The 25,901-nt window shown below is 42.6% G+C and overlaps 1 protein-coding gene across 2 annotated transcripts in view; it reads right to left on the bottom strand.

The window, feature by feature from the left end:
- The window catches only part of LOC142655188 (uncharacterized), a 54,099-nt gene that overhangs the window by 7,573 nt on the left and 20,625 nt on the right, over positions 1-25,901 (bottom strand). The window contains exons 2-6 of one of the 2 annotated variants that reach the window (XM_075829051.1): positions 6,500-6,579; positions 4,868-5,930; positions 2,291-2,456; positions 1,590-1,794; positions 280-896 (exon numbers count right to left, since the gene is read on the bottom strand). In XM_075829051.1, coding sequence (XP_075685166.1) covers positions 280-896; positions 1,590-1,794; positions 2,291-2,456; positions 4,868-5,808 — 1,929 coding nt within the window. In that variant the 5' untranslated portion in view covers positions 5,809-5,930; positions 6,500-6,579. Of the gene's footprint in view, positions 1-279; positions 897-1,589; positions 1,795-2,290; positions 2,457-4,867; positions 6,580-25,901 lie in introns of both variants that reach the window. The other variant, XM_075829050.1, reaches the window with a different exon arrangement.

The following is a 25,901-nucleotide window of genomic DNA, read 5'->3' as shown; positions in this document are numbered from 1 at the left end:
GAAATTTATGAGAGATATGTCAATGTTCTGGTAATGATTTAAATTCATTGGATGTCAGGCAGCGTCCGGTGATGGTTGATCAACCTAGAGCAGCATTCAGTTTCACATTCTCTCTTAAATTGTGTCCCAAACCAGTGTGTAAGGTTGTGTCTATGGGGTGGTGGGATGCGTAGGATCTTACGGCTGGGCTGAAGGTCTGGTGGTTTAGGGTTTAGCCTTACTCTGGCACTGACACTTTGTTTAGTAATACAATATTCAAATGGTCTTCTTTTCATTTACCTGGTCAAAAGCTTGGTCAATTTCCTCTTGTAGAACCTCAAGGAACTTTTCATTGAGGTCGATGAGTTCCTGTATGTTGCTGAACACAACAGCCAGCTGTTCCCGTGTCAGCAATCCCGCCGTCTGCATAGGAAGATAGAATTCCTCTTTTATTATCCGCAGATCCTCCCCATAGCTTGATTCTGTTTTGACAAATTCTAGAACTGCCTCTTTATGTTCCATCCTACGAGTGACACATTTCGTGCACAGTGTCTCTCTCCTCTTGCCTCTGCTCGCATTGTCCATAGATAAATTGCTCTCCCCGCAGTCTATGCATGGCCGGTGCGCCTCCCATGCCTCTAGGGAAGCAGATGCTTCTGCTACTCGAGCTCTCCATTTTCTGGAAAGTGCATCCCCAATCCCACTGTCCACCCTCTCCACCTCTCCCGGCTTTACGGGTCTGGTGTTCCCTTCACAGTCTTCCTTCTCATCGTTGACCCCAACAATCCCGCTGTCTGTGCTCAGGCTGCTGATGTTACTCCAGCGATGGCGCGATCGGTAGGAGTGACCTGTGGTGTAAGTGCTCTCCTTGTTGGAGCTGCACGACGTTGTGGTGTTGGCCTTCATCAGAACTGGTCCTGTGCAATACAGAAGATAACAATTAGCAATGTTTGTGGTATCCGGATCATATTGTCATTTAAAACACTTGTATTCCTCATGAAATGACAATTCTGAAGCATCGTGGTTTTTTTTTTTACAACTTTGCACTATTCCGTTCCTCTATTTTTCCTCCTGGAAATGTATGAAAAAATTAACATCTGTTAACATGCCTCTTGTCAAAAGGGCATGTCCCTAACAATTAACATTGTCCAATCAGTGCTGAGAGTATCATATACTGATCCTGAGTTTAATCATTTCTCCAGTAACATCCAGAGCTGCATGCAGAATTTTGTTGGCTGCCCCTTGGAACGTTTCATTATTTTATTTGCAGCCACAAACCTAACAGCTGATGTACTTTATCTCTGTGTATTCGGAGAAATGTCGTTCAGTTCAGATTGTTGTGCAAGGTCTGGTGTAATCCCTACATCCCACACAATGCAGTGAAGCCAAGAATACTCAGTTAAGGGGTAGCACGAAGTCCTGTAGTCTGAGAGGTAAAAATCTAGCAGAATTGCAAATGCAGCTCTGGAGGAAATAGAGTATAAGACGTTATGTCACTCAGGATCAGAACACGAGGAGTAAAGCAGAGGATTCAGAGTCACTTTACATGCAGATACGTCTGTAGATTTTGGTGGCATCTGTCAGGGGTGCTCAGTGTGATTGACAGGTACCGTTCTCTCTGTCCTGCCGCCGCTTCTGAGCATGTTGACGAGCAGCTGCTGCGATTTTCAGCTCTAACTGTTTCCTCTTCACGGCATCAGTGGGCATGGGGTCACTGAAATGTGGGCGCAGACGACACCCCCGTTGGGTCTTTCCAGAATCTCCGGCTTCGTGAGTCATGTCTGAGCTGGACCTCCGACACCCGGGGCTGCAGATCTAAAAAACAAAGCAGGTATTTAATGATGATCGCACACAGGCAGGTGACTAACACAGCCGCTCGCCCACTCCCTGCGCGACTCCACACCTCCGGCTGCTGCAGTGTGTTGTCAGCCGTGACGGGTGGGATTGTGGCCCTGTGATCGTCCGGAGCTGCAGGCGGTGGGCGACTCTCTGTTCCTGCTCGAGGTTTGTGCTACACGGGGGATGTGATATATCTGCCATGTAGCTCATATTGCACCTTATAGATCTGACTATGTATATAAACACGCATGATGTCGAATATTATCACCAAAATGACATCGTACAACGGGCAAATCTACGGATATTGGTAAAACACCACTGATCTGTGGCACAGACGCTGGTCGTGACCAATGCCCCAGTCTGCGGTAAGTATACGGCTAATAGCGGGAATACGTGTAACCAGCGCAGTGATGATCACTATACACAAATCATCATATATATATATACACCCTAGTCAGGCATCCATACTTACACTAGTCTTGGGGTCAGAGGTCAGCTCATTGCTTGGCGTGCTTTTACAGCTTGTTGTTGCCATGGAGACTGACGGTGATTGACAGCTCTGTAGCTCTGGGATGGTATCGGTTTTTGGGGTGTCACATGATGCACTGGTTGGGGTCTCAGCAGTTTCTGAGCTGCAACTGTGAGGAAATCAAAATGATAAAATCACTGAGGTCAACAGCAGATAAGATATTACCTACACAACGAGAGACTGCAGCACTGTATCCTGCTCCACCTGACACAAGAGATGCAAAGCCTGTACCACAATTCAATGTAACCCCCCCTGGAAAGTTTCCATGTTTTTATTCTCAAACTACAGTGAATCCGAGAGGATTTTATTTATATCTGATCAGTAGGAAAATAACACAGAATCATTCAATGCAGAAATAATCCCACCCACGAGGCACCGGTCAGTATCAGGCCTCATGCACACGACCGTAGCCATGTGCACGCCCGTGATTTGCGGCTCTGATGGCCGCAGAGTGTCACCCGCAAGCCGCCCGCAAATCACGGGCCATGCACATGGCCGCGTGCATTCATTTCTATGAGCCTGGACCGCAAAACACGGCCGTAATAAGACATGTCCGTTCTTTTTGCGGTCCAGGCTCCTGGGTCATGAACGGACCGTGGAAACCACTGTCGTGTGCATGGGCCTATTGAAATGAATTGCGGCTGCAAAAATACGTTCGTGTGCATGGGGCCTTAGAACAGCCTATGGGGGTCTGGACGCAGGGCGGGCGCAGATTTACCTGCAAAAACTACACCGACGTTAATAATGAGAAATTTATTTGTGGTAAAACCAAAGGTCAGTGTGGTTTTCGGTCGCATCTCAGCCCCAACTCCGTCAGACGGGGGTCATTTCATGAGTCTGTACCCTAACAGTATAACTAGTCATATAATTACGGATATGGAGATAATGGAAGGAATTATGTCAGAGCTGTTAGGCCGCGTTCACATCATGTTTGATCTTCCGTCAGAGGTATATATATGTTGGGAGGATTTCCCGACATATACCCGTGACTGAAGGCTGCAACGTATACCACCGTACAGGCGGGGAGTGGCTTATGTCGCCTATAGGCTCCAGTTGCGCACAGGCCGTCCTGAGTGACTGAGTAGTGAGCGGGGCCACCAAGAGACCTATGACAAACCTGATGGTGCTACTCTCTTCCGTGGTTAAGATGGGAGAGGCCCTGCACATAACTGCTGCCAGGAGCCAAATGAGGGCCCTACAGCTCCATGAGAACTCCTTGAAGCTTTTTCCCCACAAGCCTCAATGTTTTACCAAAATCCTACAGCGGTCAAGACCTCAACCCAAGTGACAATTTTTAGCAGGACGTAGTAGCTATTCACAGACTGCCCCAGTGTCATCAGCCTCATAAAGCTTGAACAGTTTTGAAATTGATAAATAGGGAAAAACTGCAAAATTCTTGTAGAAATCTGATCGAGACCCAACTAGGCTCGTCTGTGTGCCCAATGGCGACTTTACTGAAGGGGTGAATAATTATGCATTCAATTATTTTGTGTTGAACATTTTTCTCTGCTGGGACAATTTTCACACTTTCGACATACACAAAACTTGAGTTAGAGAAAAAAATCATATTATACACCGTACCCATATATTTTCGGAAAGTAGACAACTGGCACACAGTGAAAATGCCAGCTAGCACTTTGGACGCATGGCTGCCTTCATTCTATTTTGCATCATAGTGTAAAATGTTACAATGCTTAAAAATTCATCTTTGTGGCTTCAAATCTGACCCCAGCAGAGCCTGAGACACACCATACCTACTAAAAATAAAAGTCCATGATGTGCAGAGTTCATACATGCCACTTACTCCTATGTCTACAAGCACACCTCTTCACAAAGTTCCTGTCTCCGCCTGAGGTCACTAGAGACTGTACAGGGGAGATGATAGCAGCAGGTTGTGAATCTCTCTTCCTGCTCTCACTAGCAGCTTCCCCTCCCTCCTCCCTTACACAGACACAGGAACAGGAAGCAAATCTTTTCATCTGTCTCCCAAACTTAAAACGAGTGCTGCACCCCGAATAGTACACCCAGAGTTTTTATCTAAGCGCTAGTCCTTATATTGTAGTGGCGACAATTGTTAAAATTCATAACGTATTACATACATCCTTGGCAGTGAAAGGGTTACTATGGGTTCTGGACATAAAGATTTGTATTTACCCTTCTTATCTTACTCATTATCAGACTCCGCAGAAAAATTCAGATAATATACCAAGGGGGAGACAGGGAATTCATGTCTAATGGCGACTCAGCTTCTGCGTGGGCAGAATATAGGCTGCCATAAACAGGGTCTAAATTCTATTAGGTGCCATGGGCAACAGCCAGGAATTAACATCTCTTGCCACCTTGTCATTTTATATTGTAACACTCCGACTTATAAAACGAGAAATGCAATAATTAGTTTATATTAGGGAGCGGCTATTTGTGCAATTTCCTTATGTTATTGTATATTCACCAAATGTGACCTGAGCCTAGAATATGATTTTACTACAGCGTTTCCAGAACAAGATTCACACATCACGCTACCTTTTTTTGATCAGATCCAGAGCTGATCCTATGAGGCCATCCTTCATTTTCTGCAGCTTGGCACCATAACCGGACAGATCACTTGCTTCTAAAAGCAAAGATGGACAGCAAGAAGAATGGGCTTCAGAAGGGAGACCCTGATCAGCCATTCCGGGGAATCCAGCGGAGCTATTTGTATCAGACACATGGGGCTCACACACCACAAGCTCCTCTCTCGTGCTACGCATGTTTAACACCTGCAATGGAAACCTTGAAACAGGACTGGAACAAATGGGAGCTGTGAATGCAGGCCGACATGAAGAGTGAGCTCTGCGGTCTAATGAACCATGCTGGACAATGAATGGATCTCCAGTGTTAGCGCCAGGCTGAGGGGGATCCAGCAAGGCGTTGGCTCCATGCAACGTAGAAGTGGAGTCTGGCGTGTGGTCCAGGCTTGGAGCGTCGGTACCATCTGTCTGGTCAGAGTTGGTGTCTGGCTCTTGTTTTGGGGTTGTACTGGTGGAGGGTTCTGTGGGTTGTAAGAGGACGTCGCCCTTTGACAAGAAGTTATTTTCCTTACTGCGCATCCTCTTGAATTCTTCAAATGTTGGGATGCAGAACCTGCTCGGCCTTCTCGTGGTCTCTGCTTCCAGCACTCTGTCAGGACATGGCCTCTGCTCCTCGAAGGACTCTGTAGTCTTTGACTTCACCAGACTTTTGCTTTCAGTCTCTTCCTGATTCAGTGTCAGGTTTGGGGAACTATTTTGCCTGCGGAGCTGCAGCCTCCTCCTGGCCTCCTGCTTAATGTGCTCTGGGCTGGTTCTGTGATGTAAGAGACTTGTGCATTGCCTGGTTGATGGCTTTGGGCTACTCGGGAGTGCAGGATGACCAGCAGGTATTGTACTACAGGGCACCTTGTGTATGCATTGATGGCATGATTTGTCTGCTGCTTCCCTTGCCATCCAGTCAACTAAACAAGCCTGGGGACGGATGGGCCTGTTGGGTTCTACGATTTTGGAGCTGTGAGTTCTCAGCTTCTCTTTCAGTTCCCGTTTGGCGTCACCATAGGAGACCTTGTCATCCGCTGTAAGAAAAAGCCATTGATGAACTTTGGCAAGAGGAGGTGCGGGAGGGTTTCGGTGGCCGGAAACCCTCTCTGACAGGTCATGGAGTGGCAGAATTCCTGAACATCCTTCTGATAAGTGTCTTGTGCTTCTACAGTGCAGAATTAATTCACTATCCATGCTCCTATAATGTGCAAACACACTCGACTCTGCCCAATGTAGGTTCTCCAAGCTTCGATACAGCCTGGGTTCAACATTCATGCCCATTGGTGCGTTACCTGTATGACAGGCTTGTAGAGGGTGAAACTGCCCTCCAGCAAGATGGCAATCTACATTCTTTAATGGATGCATGCTGCTCAGCGAGGGCTCCTCTAAGCCATGGCTTGTGCACAGCAGATAGTTCTGGGGACTTGGAATGACTCTGGAATGTTCATGCGTTTCATCAGCGCGGATGTATGTCATAGCAGATGGACATGGGAGGTTTGCACACGGATGCTGAAGGAGATAGAGGGGTCCCTGTAAGCAGCTGGGATGATGTTGAGCGTCCATAGTATGGAAAGCAGCTGCTCAGTCTGCTGAAAGTACTCACATTCTGCCAGAATTACTGAGCGCTTTATGCGGAGACCATGGTGGCGACGTTGTTCAATGGATCCCCTCAGGTGATATATCCTTTAAAATAAAAATAAATAAAAGTTAATGTTTATGGTTCTTTGAACCGTAATTCCTTTCATATATTTAAAGATAAATTCCAGTCACTACTGCCCCCTATGAACAATTATACAACTATTATAATACAAGACTATAACTACTATAATACTGCCCCCTATGTACAAGAATATAACTACTATAATACTGCCCCCTATATACAAGACTATAACTACTATAATACTGCCTTCTATATACAAGAATATAACTACTATAAGGGTATGTGCACACACACTAATTACGTCCGTATTTGACGGACGTATTTCGGCCGCAAGTAGTGGACCGAACACAGTGCAGGGAGCCGGGCTCCTACCATCATAGTTATGTACGATGCTAGGAGTCCCTGCCTCTCCGTGGAACTACTGTCCCGTACTGAAATCATGATTACAGTACGGGACAGTTGTCCTGCAGAGAGGCAGGGACTCCTAGCATCGTACATAACTATGATGCTAGGAGCCCGGCTCCCTGCACTGTGTTTGGTCCGGTACTTGCAGCCGAAATACGTCCGTCAATTACGGACGTAATTAGTGTGTGTGCACATACCCTAATACTGCCTCCTATATACAAGAATATAACTACTATAATACTGCCCTGTATACAAGAATATAACTACTATAATACTGCCTCCTATACACAAGAATATAACTACTATAATACTGCTCCTATATACAAGAATATAACTACTATAATACTGCCTTCTATATACAAGAATATAACTACTATAATACTGCCTCCTATACACAAGAATATAACTACTATAATACTGCTCCTATATACAAGAATATAACTACTATAATACTGCTCCTATATGCAAGAATATAACTACTATAATACTGCCCCCTATATACAAGAATATAACTACTATAATACTGCCCCTATATACAAGAATATAACTACTATAATACTGCCCCTATATACAAGAATATAACTACTATAATACTGCCTTCTATATACAAGAATATAACTACTATAATACTGCCCCCTATATACAAGAATATAACTACTATAATACTGCTCCCTATATACAAGAATATAACTACTATAATACTGCCTTCTATATACAAGAATATAACTACTATAATACTGCCCCTTATATACAAGAATATAACTACTATAATACTGCTCCCTATATACAAGAATATAACTACTATAATACTGCTCCTATATACAAGAATATAACTACTATAATACTGCCCCTTATATACAAGAATATAACTACTATAATACTGCCTTCTATATACAAGAATATAACTACTATAATACTGCCCCTATATACAAGAATATAACTACTATAATACTGCTCCTATATACAAGAATATAAATACTGTAATACTGCCCCTATATACAAGAATATAACTACTATAATACTGCCCCTATATACAAGAATATAACTACTATAATACTGCTCCTATATACAAGAATATAACTACTATAATACTGCCCCCTATATACAAGAATATAACTACTATAATACTGCCTCCTATATACAAGAATATAACTACTATAATACTGCCCCCTATATACAAGAATATAACTACTATAATACTGCTCCCTATATACAAGAATATAAATACTGTAATACTGCTCATATATACAAGAATATAACTACTATAATACTGCTCCTATATACAAGAATATAACTACTATAATACTGCCCCCTGTATACAAGAATATAACTACTATAATACTGCCCCCTATATACAAGAATATAACTACTATAATACTGCCCCTTATATACAAGAATATAACTACTATAATACTGCTCCTATATACAAGAATATAACTACTATAATACTGCCCCTTATATACAAGAATATAACTACTATAATACTGCTCCTATATACAAGAATATACCTACTATAATACTGCTCCTATATACAAGAATATAAATACTGTAATACTGCTCATATATACAAGAATATAACTACTATAATACTTCCCCCTATATACAAGAATATAACTACTATAATACTGCCCCTTATATACAAGAATATAACTACTATAATACTGCCCCTTATATACAAGAATATAACTACTATAATACTGCTCCTATATACAAGAATATACCTACTATAATACTGCCCCTATATACAAGAATATAAATACTATAATACTGCCCCTATATACAAGAATATAACTACTATAATACTGCCCCCTATATACAAGAATATAACTACTATAATACTGCGCCTATATACAAGAATATAACTACTATAATACTGCCCCCTATATACAAGAATATAACTAGTATAATACTGCTCCTATATACAAGAATATAACTACTATAATACTGCCCCCTATATACAAGAATATAACTACTATAATACTGCCCCCTATATACAAAAATATAACTACTATAATACTGCCCCCTATATACAAGAATATAACTACTATAATACTGCGCCTATATACAAGAATATAACTACTATAATACTGCCCCCTATATACAAGAATATAACTAGTATAATACTGCTCCTATATACAAGAATATAACTACTATAATACTGCCCCCTATATACAAGAATATAACTACTATAATACTGCCCCTATATACAAGAATATAACTACTATAATACTGCCCCCTATATACAAGAATATAACTACTATAATACTGCTCCTATATACAAGAATATAACTACTATAATACTGCCCCCTATATACAAGAATATAACTACTATAATACTGCCCCTATATACAAGAATATAACTACTATAATACTGCTCCTATATACAAGAATATAACTACTATAATACTGCCCCTATATACAAGAATATAACTACTATAATACTGCCCCTATATACAAGAATATAACTACTATAATACTGCCCCCTATATACAGGAATATAACTACTATAATACTGCTCCTATATACAAGAATATAACTACTATAATACTGCCTCTATATACAAGAATATAACTACTATAATACTGCCCTATATACAAGAATATAACTACTATAATACTGCTCCTATATACAAGAATATAATTACTATAATACTGCCCCTATATACAAGAATATAACTACTATAATACTGCCCCTATATATAAGAATATAACTACTATAATACTGCACCCTATATACAAGTATATAACAACTATAATACTGCTCCTATATACAAGAATATAACTACTATAATACTGCTCCTATATACAAGAATATAACTACTATAATACTGCCCCTATATACAAGAATATAACTACTATAATACTGCCTCCTATATACAAGAATATAACTACTATAATACTGCCCCTATATACAAGAATATAACTACTATAATACTGCCCCTATATACAAGAATATAACTACTATAATACTGCCCCCTATATACAAGAATATAACTATTATAATACTGCCCCTATATACAAGAATATAACTACTATAATACTGCTCCTATATACAAGAATATAACTACTATAATACTGCTCCTATATACAAGAATATAACTACTATAATACTGCCCCTATATACAAGAATATAACTACTATAATACTGCCTCTATATACAAGAATATAACTACTATAATACTGCCCCTATATACAAATATATAACTACTATAATACTGCCCCTATATACAAGAATATAACTACTATAATACTGTCCCTATATACAAGAATATAACTACTATAATACTGCCTCCTATATACAAGAATATAACTACTATAATACTGCCCCTTATATACAAGAATATAACTACTATAATACTGCCCCCTATATACAAGAATATAACTACTATAATACTGCCCCCTATATACAAGAATATAACTACTATAATACTGCCCCTATATACAAGAATATAACTACTATAATACTGCCCCCCTATATACAAGACTATAACTACTATAATACTGCTCCTATATACAAGAATATAACTACTATAATACTGCCTACTATATACAAGAATATAACTACTATAATACTACTCCTATATACAAGAATATAACTACTATATACTGCCTCCTATATACAAGAATATAACTACTATAATACTGCCTACTATATACAAGAATATAACTACTATAATACTGCCCCTATATACAAGAATATAACTACTATAATACTGCCCCCTATATACAAGAATATAACTACTATAATACTGCCCCTATATACAAGAATATAACTACTATAATACTGCCCCTATATACAAGAATATAACTACTATAATACTGCCCCCTATATACAAGAATATAACTACTATAATACTGCCCCTATATACAAGAATATAACTACTATAATACTGCCCCCTATATACAAGAATATAACTACTATAATACTGCTCCTATATACAAGAATATAACTACTATAATACTGCCCCTATATACAAGAATATAACTACTATAATACTGCTCCTATATACAAGAATATAACTACTATACTACTGCCGCTATATACAATAATATAACTACTATAATACTGCCCCCTATATACAAGAATATAACTACTATAATACTGCCCCCTATATACAAGAATATAACTACTATAATACTGCTCCTCTATACAAGACTATAACTACTATAATACTGCCCCTATATACAAGAATATAACTACTATAATACTGCCCCTATATACAAGAATATAACTACTATAATACTGCTCCTATATACAAGAATATAACTACTATACTACTGCCGCTATATACAATAATATAACTACTATAATACTGTCCCTATATACAAGAATATAACTACTATAATACTGCCCCTATATACAAAAATGGTACATGGTTTATAACCATTTTTTTTTCTTCTACAGTTTTCCCTCTAGTTTTAAGAATGCTCCATTGCAACAAAAAAAAAGACCCTGTAAAATAATGCTCCGGTTTCAAGGTCAGTGATTCGTCCTCCGCTGGATCTATAGATTGGTTCGCGGTAACATTTGGAACATGCAGTTGTGGACGCGGCTCCTCTACACAGCAGTGAAGTCTTTGTAATCCCACAGGTTGTAGCCTCCAGGATTTCCTTTTCCTTTCTCACCATTGGCTTTAAATGGCCACAAACAGTCCAAGGTCAGGACCGCAGATAATGATATTATGTGGGAGAATATAGAGAATCGACATGATTATCTATAACGTAGAATATATGTGGCCCCCGGATCTCGGGCTGCGTTTCGCTGATTAATCTCTTTAATATATAAGAAGTTTGAAAGGAAACAAAACACAATTTTTTTCCATTAACATTGATGTCATTGATTGGGAGCTGTGGATGTCTGGAGAATTATTTCCAAGTGACATCTCCGCACTAATCAGCCTGACGGTGATAATCATCTGCCGGCGCTCGTTATGCGCCGAGTTAATGAGCTTTACAGGAATATTTTCGCTTCGGGTTATTGTTCTTAAAAACACAGCCAACATTTGCAGCAAAAATGAAGCTCCGATACCAGCACAGGAGATGATAAGGTTGGTAGGAGGCCACTGAGCAGATCTGTTGCTGCCTGTCGTGTGGCCTCAGTACTGGGATCAGAGAAAATAAAAATGGTCAACTAGTAAGTGCAGCGTCTCATCTTCTACACAGGGACTTACTTATCCCTGACCTCCTGTCCCTAAAAACCTGGCACCGGCTTAACCAGCCTATTGTTCACTGGATCATCAGAGATCAAGATACACAGCAGAAGCAGCCCAAAGGGGTTTTCTGGTTTTATCACTGTAAGAATGAGAAGTCCTACAACTTTGTTTCAGTTCCTCCCTATTTTTTTAGATATTTGCTTGCTGTTAGTGAATGACAACATAGGCAGCAAACCCTGTACATACCTAGTCCTGCTTTCAGCTTTAGGCAATGCTCTGTACTGGTGTCCACATGGGGTGTTTCATACAGATGATGTATATTGTTGCCTGTATTTCTGAGTGGTCTGTCCTCAGATACAATTGAATTCTATGGCAGAGATGGGAGCCGTGCTGGGCCTGCAGCCTATAAAAAGTTGGGACAGGATCCCTGCGCATGCTGACGCAATGACATCATAGGATCGCGCCGGCCTACGCACGGATCCCGTCTTGGAGCCTCATAAGCTGCAGGACTGAGGTGACTGTGGAGCTCCGTTCTTCGCGGGAACGTGGCTAGGTGAGTATAAGGTTTTTTAATTTGTTTAAATCTATGAAGGGAGGAGTGTGTGTGGCATTATCTATAAAGGGAGGAGTGTGTGGCACTATCTATAAAGGGAGGAGTGTGTGGCACTATCTATAAAGGGGGGATTGTGTGGCACTATCTACAAAGGGAGAAGTGTGTGGCACTATCTATAAAGGGAGGAGTGTATGGCGCTATTTATAAAGGAGGTGTGTGTGTGGCATTATCTATAAAGGAAGGAGGGTGTGGCACTATCCATAAAGGGAGGAGTGTGTGCCACTATCTACAAAGGGAGGAGTGTGTGGCACTATCTATAAAGGGAGGAGTGTGTGGCACTATCTATAAAGGGAGGAGTGTGTGGCACTATCTATAAAGGGGGGATTGTGTGGCACTATCTACAAAGGGAGAAGTGTGTGGAACTATCTATAAATGGAGGAGTTTGTGGCACTATCCATAAAGGGAGGAGTGTGTGGCACTATCTATAAAGGGGGGATTGTGTGCCACTATCTACAAAGGGAGAAGTGTGTGGCACTATCTATAAATGGAGGAGTGTGTGGCACTATCCATAAAGGGAGGAGTGTGTGGCACTATCTATAAAGGGAGGAGTGTGTGGCACTATCCATAAAGGGAGGAGTGTGTGGCACTATCTATAAAGGGGGGATTGTATGCCACTATCTACAAAGGGAGAAGTGTGTGGCACTATCTATAAAGGGAGGAGTGTATGGCGCTATTTATAAAGGAGGTGTGTGTGTGGCATTATCTATAAAGGAAGGAGGGTGTGGCACTATCTATAAAGGGAGGAGTGTGTGCCACTATCTACAAAGGGAGAAGTGTGTGGCACTATCTATAAATGGGGGATTGTGTGGCACTATCTATAAAGGGAGGAGTGTGTGGCACTATTTATAAAGGGAGGAGTGTATGGCACTATCTATAAAGGCAGGAGTGTGTGGCACTATCTATAAAGGGAGGAGTGTGTGGCACTATATAAAGGGAGGAGTGTGTGGCATTATCTATAAAGGGAGGAGTGTGTGGCGCTATTTATAACGGGAGGAGTGTGTGGCACTATCTATAAAGGGAGGAGTGTGTGGCACTATTTATAAAGGGAGGAGTGTGTGCCACTATCTATAAAGGCAGGAGTGTGTGGCACTATCTATAAAGGGAGGAGTGTGTGGCACTATATAAAGGGAGGAGTGTGTGGCATTATCTATAAAGGGAGGAGTGTGTGGCACTATTTATAAAGGGAGGAGTGTGTGGCACTATCAATAAAGGGAGGAGTGTGTGGCACTATCTATAAAGGGAGAAGTGTGTGGCACTATTAATAAACGGAGGAGTGTGTGGCACTATCTATAAAGGGAGGAGTGTGTGGCACTATTAATAAAGGGAGGAGTGTGTGTCACTATCTATAAAGGGAGAAGTGTGTGGCACTATCAATAAAGGGAGGCGTGTGTGGCACTATCTATAAAGGGAGGAGTGTGTGGCGCTATTTATAAAGGGAGGAGTGTGTGGCATTATCTATAAAGGGAGGAGTGTGTGGCACTATTTATAAAGGGAAGAGTGTGTGGCGCTATTTATAAAGGGAGGAGTGTGTGGCATTATCTATAAAGGGAGGAGTGTGTGGCATTATCTATAAAGGGAGGAGTGTGTGGCATTATCTATAAAGGGAGGAGTGTGTGGCACTATTTATAAAGGGAGGAGTGTGTGGCACTATCTATAAAGGGAGGAGTGTGTGGCACTATTTATAAAGGGAGGAGTGTGTGGCATTATCTATAAAGGGAGGAGTGTGTGGCATTATCTATAAAGGAAGGAGGGTGTGGCACTATCTATAAAGGGAGGAGTGTGTGCCACTATCTACAAAGGGAGAAGTGTGTGGCACTATCTATAAATGGGGGATTGTGTGGCACTATCTATAAAGGGAGGAGTGTGTGGCACTATTTATAAAGGGAGGAGTGTATGGCACTATCTATAAAGGCAGGAGTGTGTGGCACTATCTATAAAGGGAGGAGTGTGTGGCACTATATAAAGGGAGGAGTGTGTGGCATTATCTATAAAGGGAGGAGTGTGTGGCGCTATTTATAACGGGAGGAGTGTGTGGCACTATCTATAAAGGGAGGAGTGTGTGGCACTATTTATAAAGGGAGGAGTGTGTGCCACTATCTATAAAGGCAGGAGTGTGTGGCACTATCTATAAAGGGAGGAGTGTGTGGCACTATATAAAGGGAGGAGTGTGTGGCATTATCTATAAAGGGAGGAGTGTGTGGCACTATTTATAAAGGGAGGAGTGTGTGGCACTATCAATAAAGGGAGGAGTGTGTGGCACTATCAATAAAGGGAGGAGTGTGTGGCACTATCTATAAAGGGAGAAGTGTGTGGCACTATTAATAAACGGAGGAGTGTGTGGCACTATCTATAAAGGGAGGAGTGTGTGGCACTATTAATAAAGGGAGGAGTGTGTGTCACTATCTATAAAGGGAGAAGTGTGTGGCACTATCAATAAAGGGAGGCGTGTGTGGCACTATCTATAAAGGGAGGAGTGTGTGGCGCTATTTATAAAGGGAGGAGTGTGTGGCATTATCTATAAAGGGAGGAGTGTGTGGCACTATTTATAAAGGGAAGAGTGTGTGGCGCTATTTATAAAGGGAGGAGTGTGTGGCATTATCTATAAAGGGAGGAGTGTGTGGCATTATCTATAAAGGGAGGAGTGTGTGGCATTATCTATAAAGGGAGGAGTGTGTGGCACTATTTATAAAGGGAGGAGTGTGTGGCACTATCTATAAAGGGAGGAGTGTGTGGCACTATTTATAAAGGGAGGAGTGTGTGGCATTATCTATAAAGGGAGGAGTGTGTGGCATTATCTATAAAGGGAGGAGTGTGTGGCATTATCTATAAAGGGAGGAGTGTGTGGCATTATCTATAAAGGGAGGAGTGTGTGGCACTATCTATAAAGGGAGGAGTGTGTGGCACTATTTATAAAGGGAGGAGTGTGTGGCACTATCAATAAAGGGAGGCGTGTGTGGCACTATCTATAAAGGGAGGAGTGTGTGGCGCTATTTATAAAGGGAGGAGTGTGTGGCATTATCTATAAAGGGAGGAGTGTGTGGCATTATCTATAAAGGGAGGAGTGTGTGGCACTATCAATAAAGGGAGGAGTGTGTGGCACTATCAATAAAGGGAGGAGTGTGTAAAATGTTGGTGCAGATTTGGGGCAATTACACAACGAATCTGCAGCAACATTTGCATATTTGACAGGTTGCAGATATCACAGCGGACTTGCCACAGATTTCGGTTTTTGCATTGCAAAGGCTGAAATCCGCAGTGAAATTCCGCTTCTTCTCCGCAATGTAATGATCATGCTGCGGAGGGGAAATTCTGCACAGCAGCCTGATTTCCGCAGAGTTATTTTCCGCAACGTCTGAACTAACTTTCCTAAAAATGTATAGAAAGAAATGTAAAAAAACGGCTGCTGCAGAATTCCACTGCGGACTGTCCGCCACGTCTGAATGTGCCCTAATACTGGAATCCTTAAATGTAATTCGTAGTTTTTGTTTCATGATACTTGTATTTCAGGTTTAATGATTGATTCCTTCCCAGCAGTGACAGAGTTAACAATATTGGTGAGAGATTGTTAGAATTAAAGAGACACATTACAGATGAATGGGATGATCTATAAACACATCCGTCATCTCCTGGAGTTAAACTCCCCCCCGGGAACAATGTTAGTGTAATCTGAGAAATATGACATGTGGTTAGAGAATCTGCAGAGATCTCCGGCCGTCGCTGAGCCGCATGTGCGCACTGACGGCCGCGTTTCCCTATGAATGCAGAGAACAGCGCTAAAATCAGCAGCGACTTCTATCTCCTCCGTCTGTCCGCAGGGCCAAACACATCGCCGACTTCAAAGACGACAACGGCAGCGGATTCATGTCGATTTCTAATTACAGATTCCTTCAATTATTGAAGGAAAAAAATAATCACATTTTTGATTAGAGAAATAAGCTGTTAACCCTTTACTGTCTCACTGTAATAATTGTCAGCTCTCGGGTTCCTGCCCATTCAACAAGAAGGTCAAACAGTAAAGAAACCGCATATTACTTCCAAATGAGCTTTGTATGGTAACTCCGATATGGTGGCGATTCTGGAAACCACGGCATTGGGTGATGTGCTCTTTAAAAATAATTTAATATTTGCCCTAATGCACAAGGTTTGGGTTAAGATTGAGGCCATTTTTGAAAGCAAAGGGTTCATAGAGCCATCACCTATAAGGGGTAATAAAAAATTTATTTATACATTTTTTCATGAGGGCCGTTATTGGCTGAAAATGGGGATATACGAGGTGTTGCATTTTTTTCAGGACAAGCGGCTGAAATTTCTGGTTGAGCTAAGAAGGGAATTTCTCATTGGTCGGGAGGCACAGGTTTATTCTGCCCAAGTCAACAGCGCATATGAAGAAGAAAAAACGATAGCGAGCTTTGAATGTAGTAGATTAGCGTTGATTAATCTTTGGTAAAGATTTGCTAATAAAAAGAGGTTCTGCAGAAGTTTATAAATAGATTATAGGGGTGCTATTACCAGTTTATAACTTCTCTATCTCCTCCCTAATCCAATTGGCGCTTTGATGCGGATTACTACTGTTTTTTTTTTTTTTTTAAAACAAAAGTTTATTATTGACCAAGTTATGAACATTTATCGATTTATGCAAATTTTTGGGCGTTTTTTTTCTATTCACCAAGTGGGCGTTGTTTAAGTGTACGACCAATCAGCGTCAGACACTTCTCTTCATTCCAGCCCAGCTTGATCCACAGCACAGCGTGATCTCGTGAGATATCTCTGTGACGTCACTTCATCGATGTGACCATCACCGGAGCGACGGAAGACTGAACAGACATCGCTTCCATCCGTGCCAGGACGTTTATCCGCATCTGCTGGAGGCGATGTCTGTTCAGTCTTCCATCACTCCGGTGAAGGGCTCGCGGGATGAAGTGACGTCACAGAGTGATCTCGCGAGATCACGCAGTGCAGTGAAACAAGCTAAACATGAATGAAGAGAAGTGTATGCTGCTGATTGGTCGGCATCATACACTTTTCTATACAACGCCCACTTGGCGAATAGAAAGAAAACGGCCAATTTTGCTTTTAGAAAAAATTTGCATAAATCGAAAAAAAATAAAAAATAGTAATCGACATCATAGCGCCTATTGGATTAGGTAGGAGATAGAGAAGTCTTAGGGTATGTTCACACGCAGTGTTTTCAGACGTAATTCGGGGGCATTTTACGCCTCGAATTACGCCTGAAAAAACGCCTCTAATACGCCTACAAACATCTGCCCATCGCTTTCAATGGGTTTTACGATGTTCTGTTCCCACAAGGTGTAATTTTACGCTTTGCTGTCAAAATACGGCGCCCGCGAAAAAGAAGTGCATTTCACTTTTTGGGATGTTTTTGGAGCCGTTTTTCATTGACTCCATTGAAAAACAGCTCCAATAACGGCCGTAAAATACACCGCGAAAAACGCGAGTACTTGCAAAAATGTCTGAAAATCAGGAGCTGTTTTTGCCTGAAAAAAGTTGAGACATGTATCAGATGCTCAGGCCATGTCCGGTTTACTGTCTATTGAACATTTTAATAAATTGAAATATTTTTGGGATAAAAGTAGCAAAAAAAAAAGTTATTACCAAATTCTATTCAATATTAATATAAAACTTAGGCACGCGTAATGAATTCAAAATTGTTAAAAGTGACGTAGGAAGGAGGGGGGCAGCCTCGTAGGACGTGCCACGTGTAAATGAATAGAGGCGCTTACATCCAGGAGGAGGGTTGTGTGCGGGATCACAGATTGCGGGATCACTGAGGGCCCCGTGGAGTCACATGACACCCCCTGCCGCTCCGCCGCAGTATAATGTCCATAATACAATATATCATCCGAAGAAAATCCAACCAGTAGCCGCTCGAATCCATTATTAATGTCCATACGTATCATACGGTAGAAATACATTGACATTTGTTTCTGTTCAGTTCTCGTTAATAACTTATGGCGCATTTTGCGGAGAGCGCTCTGGGATTCAGTGGACAATACATTTCAATACAAAGTCTTAAATAAAATATCAGCCGGGTGATGAACTTCTGAATGTGACGATTTAGTATTTGTTTACTTTTGAGATAACGACATAAACCGAATCCCATTTATAATAGGCGAACGTTACCGCTAGAAAAAGGACGGCGCCGAGATAGGCTGGGTTCACACGTGGCGGAATTTCACTTAAATTCCGCTGCGGACACTCCGCAGCGTTAATCCGCAACCCGGATTAGGTGCGGCATTGATGCGGACAGTTGCGGAGGAAATCCGCCACGTGTGGCCATGCCCATAAGCGTCACATGGTCGGTTTAAGGGACGCAGAATTTATGAAGGATATCGTCTATGTCTGACGGATCAGTTCTCTCACGTCCTGCGTTCTGTGTAGGCAGCGATCTGCTAATTGTAAGGACTCGGGGAGCAAAAACAGAGCGTCCCGTCCCCCCCCCCCCCCCGCGCGCGATAAAAAGTTTCTCATTTACTCTGCAGCAACGTGCCTTGAAATTAAATGTGACAGCAGCTTATCTCAGAAAAATAATGAGGTCGTCGTATGGAAGAGAAATTAAATGTACAGTATGAAGTCCCCCTGATTCCGATCAATCCACTTAACTATGCATGAGCTGACCTAGAAGCGGACTTAACCCTGCAGCTGCCGGATAACCCGTCACACCAGCCCCCACCAGTCAAATGAAATATAGATTCTTTACAGTTAATCTGTAGATCTCTGTGCACTGTATATCTATATACTGAGCCAAAGATTCCTTTATACCTCTTCACTTTATTGAATCTACTCCGGGTTTACTGGAAAATAAAAAATTGCAGAACTTTACACTTTACAATAAATAATCTCTCTCTATATAAGACAGGACCGTTCTTTTAAAGCATACAATATATTCACCTTTACTGTCTACATAAGATGGTGGAAACAGTCAGCAAGTCCCTAACAGTTTACATATAACAGAGCAAGCTTTGTGCAGACACTAGACAAGCTGAGAATGCTGGGAGATTTCTGCTCTAAAGTCTGCAGAATTCGAATATGTTACAGGATGTAACTCCGGATCAGTACAGAATAAGTAATGTAATGTATGTACACAGTGACTCCACCAGCAGAATAGTGAGTGCAGCTCTGGAGTATAATACAGGATGTAACTCCGGATCAGTACAGGATAAGTAATGTAATGTATGTACACAGTGACTCCACCAGCAGAATAGTGAGTGCAGCTCTGGAGTATAATACAGGATATAACTCAGGATCCGTAAAGGATAAGTAATGTAATGTATGTACACAGTGACTCCACCAGCAGAATAGTGAGTACAGCTCTGGAGTATAATACAGGATATAACTCAGGATCAGTACAGGATAAGTAATGTAATGTATGTACACAGTGACTCCTCCAGCAGAATAGTGAGTGCAGCTCTGGAGTATGATACAGGGTATAACTCAGGATCAGTACGGGATAAGTAATGTATGTACACAGTGACTCCACCAGCAGAATAGTCAGTGCAGCTCTGGAGTATAATACAGGATGTAACTCAGGATCAGTACAGGATAAGTAATGTAATGTATGTACACAGCGACTCCACCAGCAGAATAGTGAGTGCAGCTCTGGAGTATGATACAGGATATAACTCAGGATCAGTACAGGATAAGTAATGTAATGTAGGTACACAGTGACTCCACCAGCAGAATAGTGAGTACAGCTCTGGAGTATAATACAGGATATAACTCAGGATCAGTACAGGATAAGTAATGTAATGTATGTACACAGTGACTCCACCAGCAGAATAGTGAGTGCAGCTCTGGAGTATAATACAGGATGTAACTCAGGATCAGTACAGGATAAGTAATGTAATGTATGTACACAGTGACTCCACCAGCAGAATAGTGAGTGCAGCTCTGGAGTATAATACAGGATATAACTCAGGATCAGTACAGGATTAGTAATGTAATGTATGTAGACAGTGACTCCACCAAGAGAATAGTGAGTGCAGCTCTGGAGTATAATACAGGATGTAACTCAGGATCAGTACAGGATAAGTAATGTAATGTATGTACACAGTGACTCCACCAGCAGAATAGTGAGTGCAGCTCTGGGGTATAATACAGGATATAACTCAGGATCAGTACAGGATAAGTAATGTAATGTATGTACACAGTGACTCCTCCAGCAGAATAGTGAGTGCAGCTCTGGAGTATAATACAGGATGTAACTCAGGATCAGTACAGGATAAGTAATGTAATGTATGTACACAGTGACTCCACCAGCAGAATAGTGAGTGCAGCTCTGGGGTATAATACAGGATATAACTCAGGATCAGTACAGGATTAGTAATGTAATGTATGTAGACAGTGACTCCACCAAGAGAATAGTGAGTGCAGCTCTGGAGTATAATACAGGATGTAACTCAGGATCAGTACAGGATAAGTAATGTAATGTATGTACACAGTGACTCCACCAGCAGAATAGTGAGTGCAGCTCTGGGGTATAATACAGGATATAACTCAGGATCAGTACAGGATAAGTAATGTAATGTATGTACACAGTGACTCCTCCAGCAGAATAGTGAGTGCAGCTCTGGAGTATAATACAGGATGTAACTCAGGATCAGTACAGGATAAGTAATGTAATGTATGTACACAGTGACTCCACCAGCAGAATAGTGAGTGCAGCTCTGGGGTATAATACAGGATATAACTCAGGATCAGTACAGGATAAGTAATGTAATGTATGTACACAGTGACTCCTCCAGCAGAATAGTGAGTGCAGCTCTGGAGTATAATACAGGATGTAACTGTAATGATGGGGGGTAGGGAAACGGACAAGTGAGCCCTAATCTACCCGCCACTCTGTCCCTGCCTACTTGCAACGACCCGCCCTAGGCGACGGGGTAAAACTGGGCGGCGGTCCCTACGCTCAGTAAGTGCACGAGACAAACAGACAAGGGTACAGAAAGCTAAGGGAAACGGGGCAGTTGCCCACGGCAACAGCATGAGCAACAAGAGTGGTGAACGAGCCGAGTCAAACCAGGAGAGTACGAGGTACCAAACGCAGAGCAGGAGAGTAGTCAGTAAGCCAGGGTCAGTATGGAGCAGGATCAAATAGTCAGAAGCTGTAGCTGGGCCAGGAAACCACACGAGAAGAATCACAAGCAAAGGAGGAACAGGAAAGGCAGGTATAAATAGACAGAGGGCGGGAGCTAGCTCAGTCTGGCCAGGCTGCGATAGGCTCTCCCACTCCTAAGCCTGCCAGCCTGAGTGGTGGAAGACGGAGTCAGTCCCAGAGACACAGACTCAGGTGCAGACTGATTACCCATGGGCGTATACACAGAAGTTGTGCCTGGCAGATCCTTTACAGTAACTCAGGATTAGTACAGGATAAGTAATGTAATGTATGTACACAGTGACTCCACCAGCAGAATAGTGAGTGCAGCTCTGGAGTATAATACAGGATGTAACTCAGGATCAGTACAGGATAAGTAATCCAGATTAATTCTAGAAAGGGTATATACATCCTTGAACATTCTTTTTGTATTCAATCTAAATGCATCCAAAATGTCTTTACAGGGGTCAGAGCTCAGTTTTTCTGATAAAGAGCTCCAAATCCCCATCATAGAATTCTGACTGCCTGCGGTCATCCTCTAGTGGCGGCTGCAGGTACACAGAATTTTGTCATGTAAGGGTATGTGCACACACACTAATTACGTCCGTAATTGACGGACGTATTTCGGCCGCAAGTACCGGACCGAACACAGTGCAGGGAGCCGGGCTCCTAGCATCATACTTATGTACGATGCTAGGAGTCCCTGCCTCTCCGTGGATCTACTGTCCCGTACTGAAAACATGATTACAGTACGGGACAGTTGTCCTGAAGCGAGGCAGGGACTCCTAGCATCGTATATAAGTATGATGCTAGGAGCCCGGCTCCCTGCACTGTGTTCGGTCCGGTACTTGCGGCCGAAATACGTCCGTCAATTACGGATGTAATTAGTGTGTGTGCACATACCATAACTATATGTCTATGCAGGGAAATTGGAGCTCGGTATCAGAATAAATACAGAATGTTGGACCTAAAAATGACATAAAAGGTGAAGATTCACTAAAGAATAATGCAGCTGTTTCTCATGCACATGACCGTTCTGCCACTCGGACCGCTCTTGACGGCATCCGAGTGGTGCCCGATAGTCTTCATGGACCCATTCAAACGTGTTCTATCTTTCCTCGGATCAGTGACGGGACTCGGCCGGCGCACACGGTCGTCTGCTTGAGGCGTTCCAGGGATTACTGAAGGTTTTTCTTCTGTGATTGTTGATACTTGTGATTATTTTACATAAGGATTAAATATGATGGGGATTATAGTACAATGTCATGTGACAGATGGTGTCTGGTCACATGACCTATAGACAATAATCTGCATGTAACACAACTGGACGACGCCGGACGTTGGTTCCACCATCTGTTGTCATGATATAAATGAGTCTATTGAACTATCAAACATTATTATAATATATCACAAGGCCCTGACCTATATTCCTGCTCGGGTCGTATCTGTATTGGCGGTAAATTCTCCTTCTATGAGGTCTGCCCAGATCGTGGGCGCTGGACCCGCGCCGAATGTCATTTCAATTGACCGCATATGAGATTCGTACAGAGCCGCCGGCAGACCTCACATTGTTATATTTATAGGATGGGTCAATAAACTGAAAATACACCTCGTGCTTTATGCCTGGAGCCGCCGCTCCCACAGACTGATGGATTTTGCAGCGTACAGTAAATGACTGTCCAAGAGTAATATGACCAGAACCAATCAGATATTTACTTATGATTAACATTGGCGCTCTGTGTAACTCGTCATCTTTCAGGTGACCAAGATACTGGAAGAAACGAGGCAGTGAAATCTGCATAAAGCGGAGCGGCCTTCGTCTCCGTCCATATATAAGTCTTGTAAGGGCCTGTTCACCCGACGGAACCCCGGAACGGAAAGCGAACGGTGATGTGAACAGGCCCTAAGACTTTGTTAATAACGGAAAACAAGGCGCTGTGTCGGGTCTGTCAAACGATGAATTCAAGCGATGCCCGGCAGAGACCCCACTGGCTTATAAAGCGGTCTTTAGAGGTTTTATTATGTTTTCTGTTGTTTTGACAGCAAGAATAGCGCATCATATACGATATTACGGATCTTATATCGCACCGTTGAACACCAGTTATCACCAGTACACTGACCGTTATTGTTACCATTAGGGCATGACCAGACGTAGCGGAGTTCTGCATACTCTGTCCACATCAATGCCGCACAGAATCAGCGTTGCAGATTCTGTTGCGGCTTTGCCTAAAATGTGCAGTAAATTGATGCGGACTGGCCGTTGCGTATTGAGGTGAAAGTGCTTCCCTTCTCTGTATCAGTGCAGGATAGAGAGAAGGGACAGCACTTTCCCTAGTGAAAGTAAAAGAATTTCATACTTACCGGCCGTTGTCTTGGTGACGCGTCCCTCTTTCGGCATCCAGCCCGACCTCCCTGGATGACGCGGCAGTCCATGTGACCGCTGCAGCCTGTGATTGGCCTGTGATTGGCTGCAGCCTGTGATTGGCCTGTGATTGGCTGCAGCCTGTGATTGGCCTGTGATTGGCTGCAGCCTGTGATTGGCCTGTGATTGGCTGCAGGCGTCACATGGGCTGAAACGTCATCCTGGGAAGCCGGACTGGAGGAAGAAGCAGGGAGTTCTCGGTAAGTATGAACTTCTATTTTTTTGACAGGTTGCTGTATATTGGGATCGGTAGTCACTGTCCAGGGTGCAGAAACAGTTACTGCCGATCGCTTAACTCTTTCAGCACCCTGGACAGTGACTATTTACTGACGTCGCCTAGCAACGCTCCCATAATTACGGGTGCACACACGTAGTCACCCGTAATTACGGGAGCCCCATTGACTTCCTCAGTCTGGCTGTAGACCTAGAAATACATAGGTCCAGCCAGAATGAAGAAATGTCATGTTAGTAAAACCAATACGCTCCGCAGAACACATAACATGTGCATGACAGCTGCGGACTTCATTGCGGAATTTTGACTCTCCATTGAAGAAATTCCGCAATGAGTCCGCAACAAGTCCGCCACAGCCAGTGTATGCTGCGGACACCAAATTCCACACCGCAGCCTATGCTCCGCAGCGGAATTGTCCGCAACGTGTAAACGAACCCTACTAAAAAGCTGTGGAAGGCAATGGAGAAACGTGTACGCTGCGGATTGTCTGTAGCGGAATTCCAGAGCAATTCCGCCACGTCTGGTCATGCCCTTATACTGGACTGGGAATCGCTGCTCGCAGGAGCTTCTCTTTCATGTGGATTGAGGGATTCGTTCTCCCAGGTCCCTCACGCTGAGCAGATAACAAGCTCCTTCCATGATGGCAGCGCAGACACCTGGTGCTGCCCGGCCCGTCGCTGGCAGTGAGGGACACAGATAACGATCCATTTACCCTGCAGACGCCCCGGCCGCCGCCTTCCTGGGACCGTTTTTCTGGTGGTGGCACATTGCGGGTCCGCTGTAATATATGTCAGTGCGCCATTCTCATTATAAACAGGGAGCAGCCGCCTCGGGGAGAGGTCCCAGTGTCCGCCATTAACTGAGAAAGGTCACACAGCGTCCCCGCAGATACTGCGCGCTATAACGACGGCGACCTTTAACGGGCAGCGGAGAGAAAACACCTCATATGAAAACTGCTTATCTAATGCAACTGACATCGTCTCCCAGTAATAACCGCGTCACCGGGCGCCGGACAAGGATCTGATCCATCAATCACAATATTTTATGGGAAAAATATATCTGATATCTGCAGTAAACAGCTGTATCTAATCCTTCATGTGTGATACTGTCTGCTGAGTCGCTGTATCTAATCCTTCATGTGTGATACTGTCTGCTGAGTCGCTGTATCTAATCCTATCATGTGTGATACTGTCTGCTGAGTCGCTGTATCTAATCTTATCATGTGTGATACTGTCTGCTGAGCTGTGTATCTAATCCTATCATGTGTGATACTGTCTGCTGAGCCGTGTATCTAATCTTATCATGTGTGATACCGTCTGCTGAGCTGTGTATCTAATCCTATCATGTGTGATACTGTCTGCTGAGCCACTGTATCTAATCCTATCATGTGTGATACTGTCTGCTGAGTC

Source organism: Rhinoderma darwinii, chromosome 6 (assembly GCF_050947455.1).
Source record: "Rhinoderma darwinii isolate aRhiDar2 chromosome 6, aRhiDar2.hap1, whole genome shotgun sequence".
Classification (NCBI taxonomy): Eukaryota; Metazoa; Chordata; class Amphibia; order Anura; family Rhinodermatidae; genus Rhinoderma; species Rhinoderma darwinii.
The sequence above is the reverse complement of the archived record's forward strand: the minus strand, read 5'-3'. Positions and strand labels throughout refer to the sequence as shown.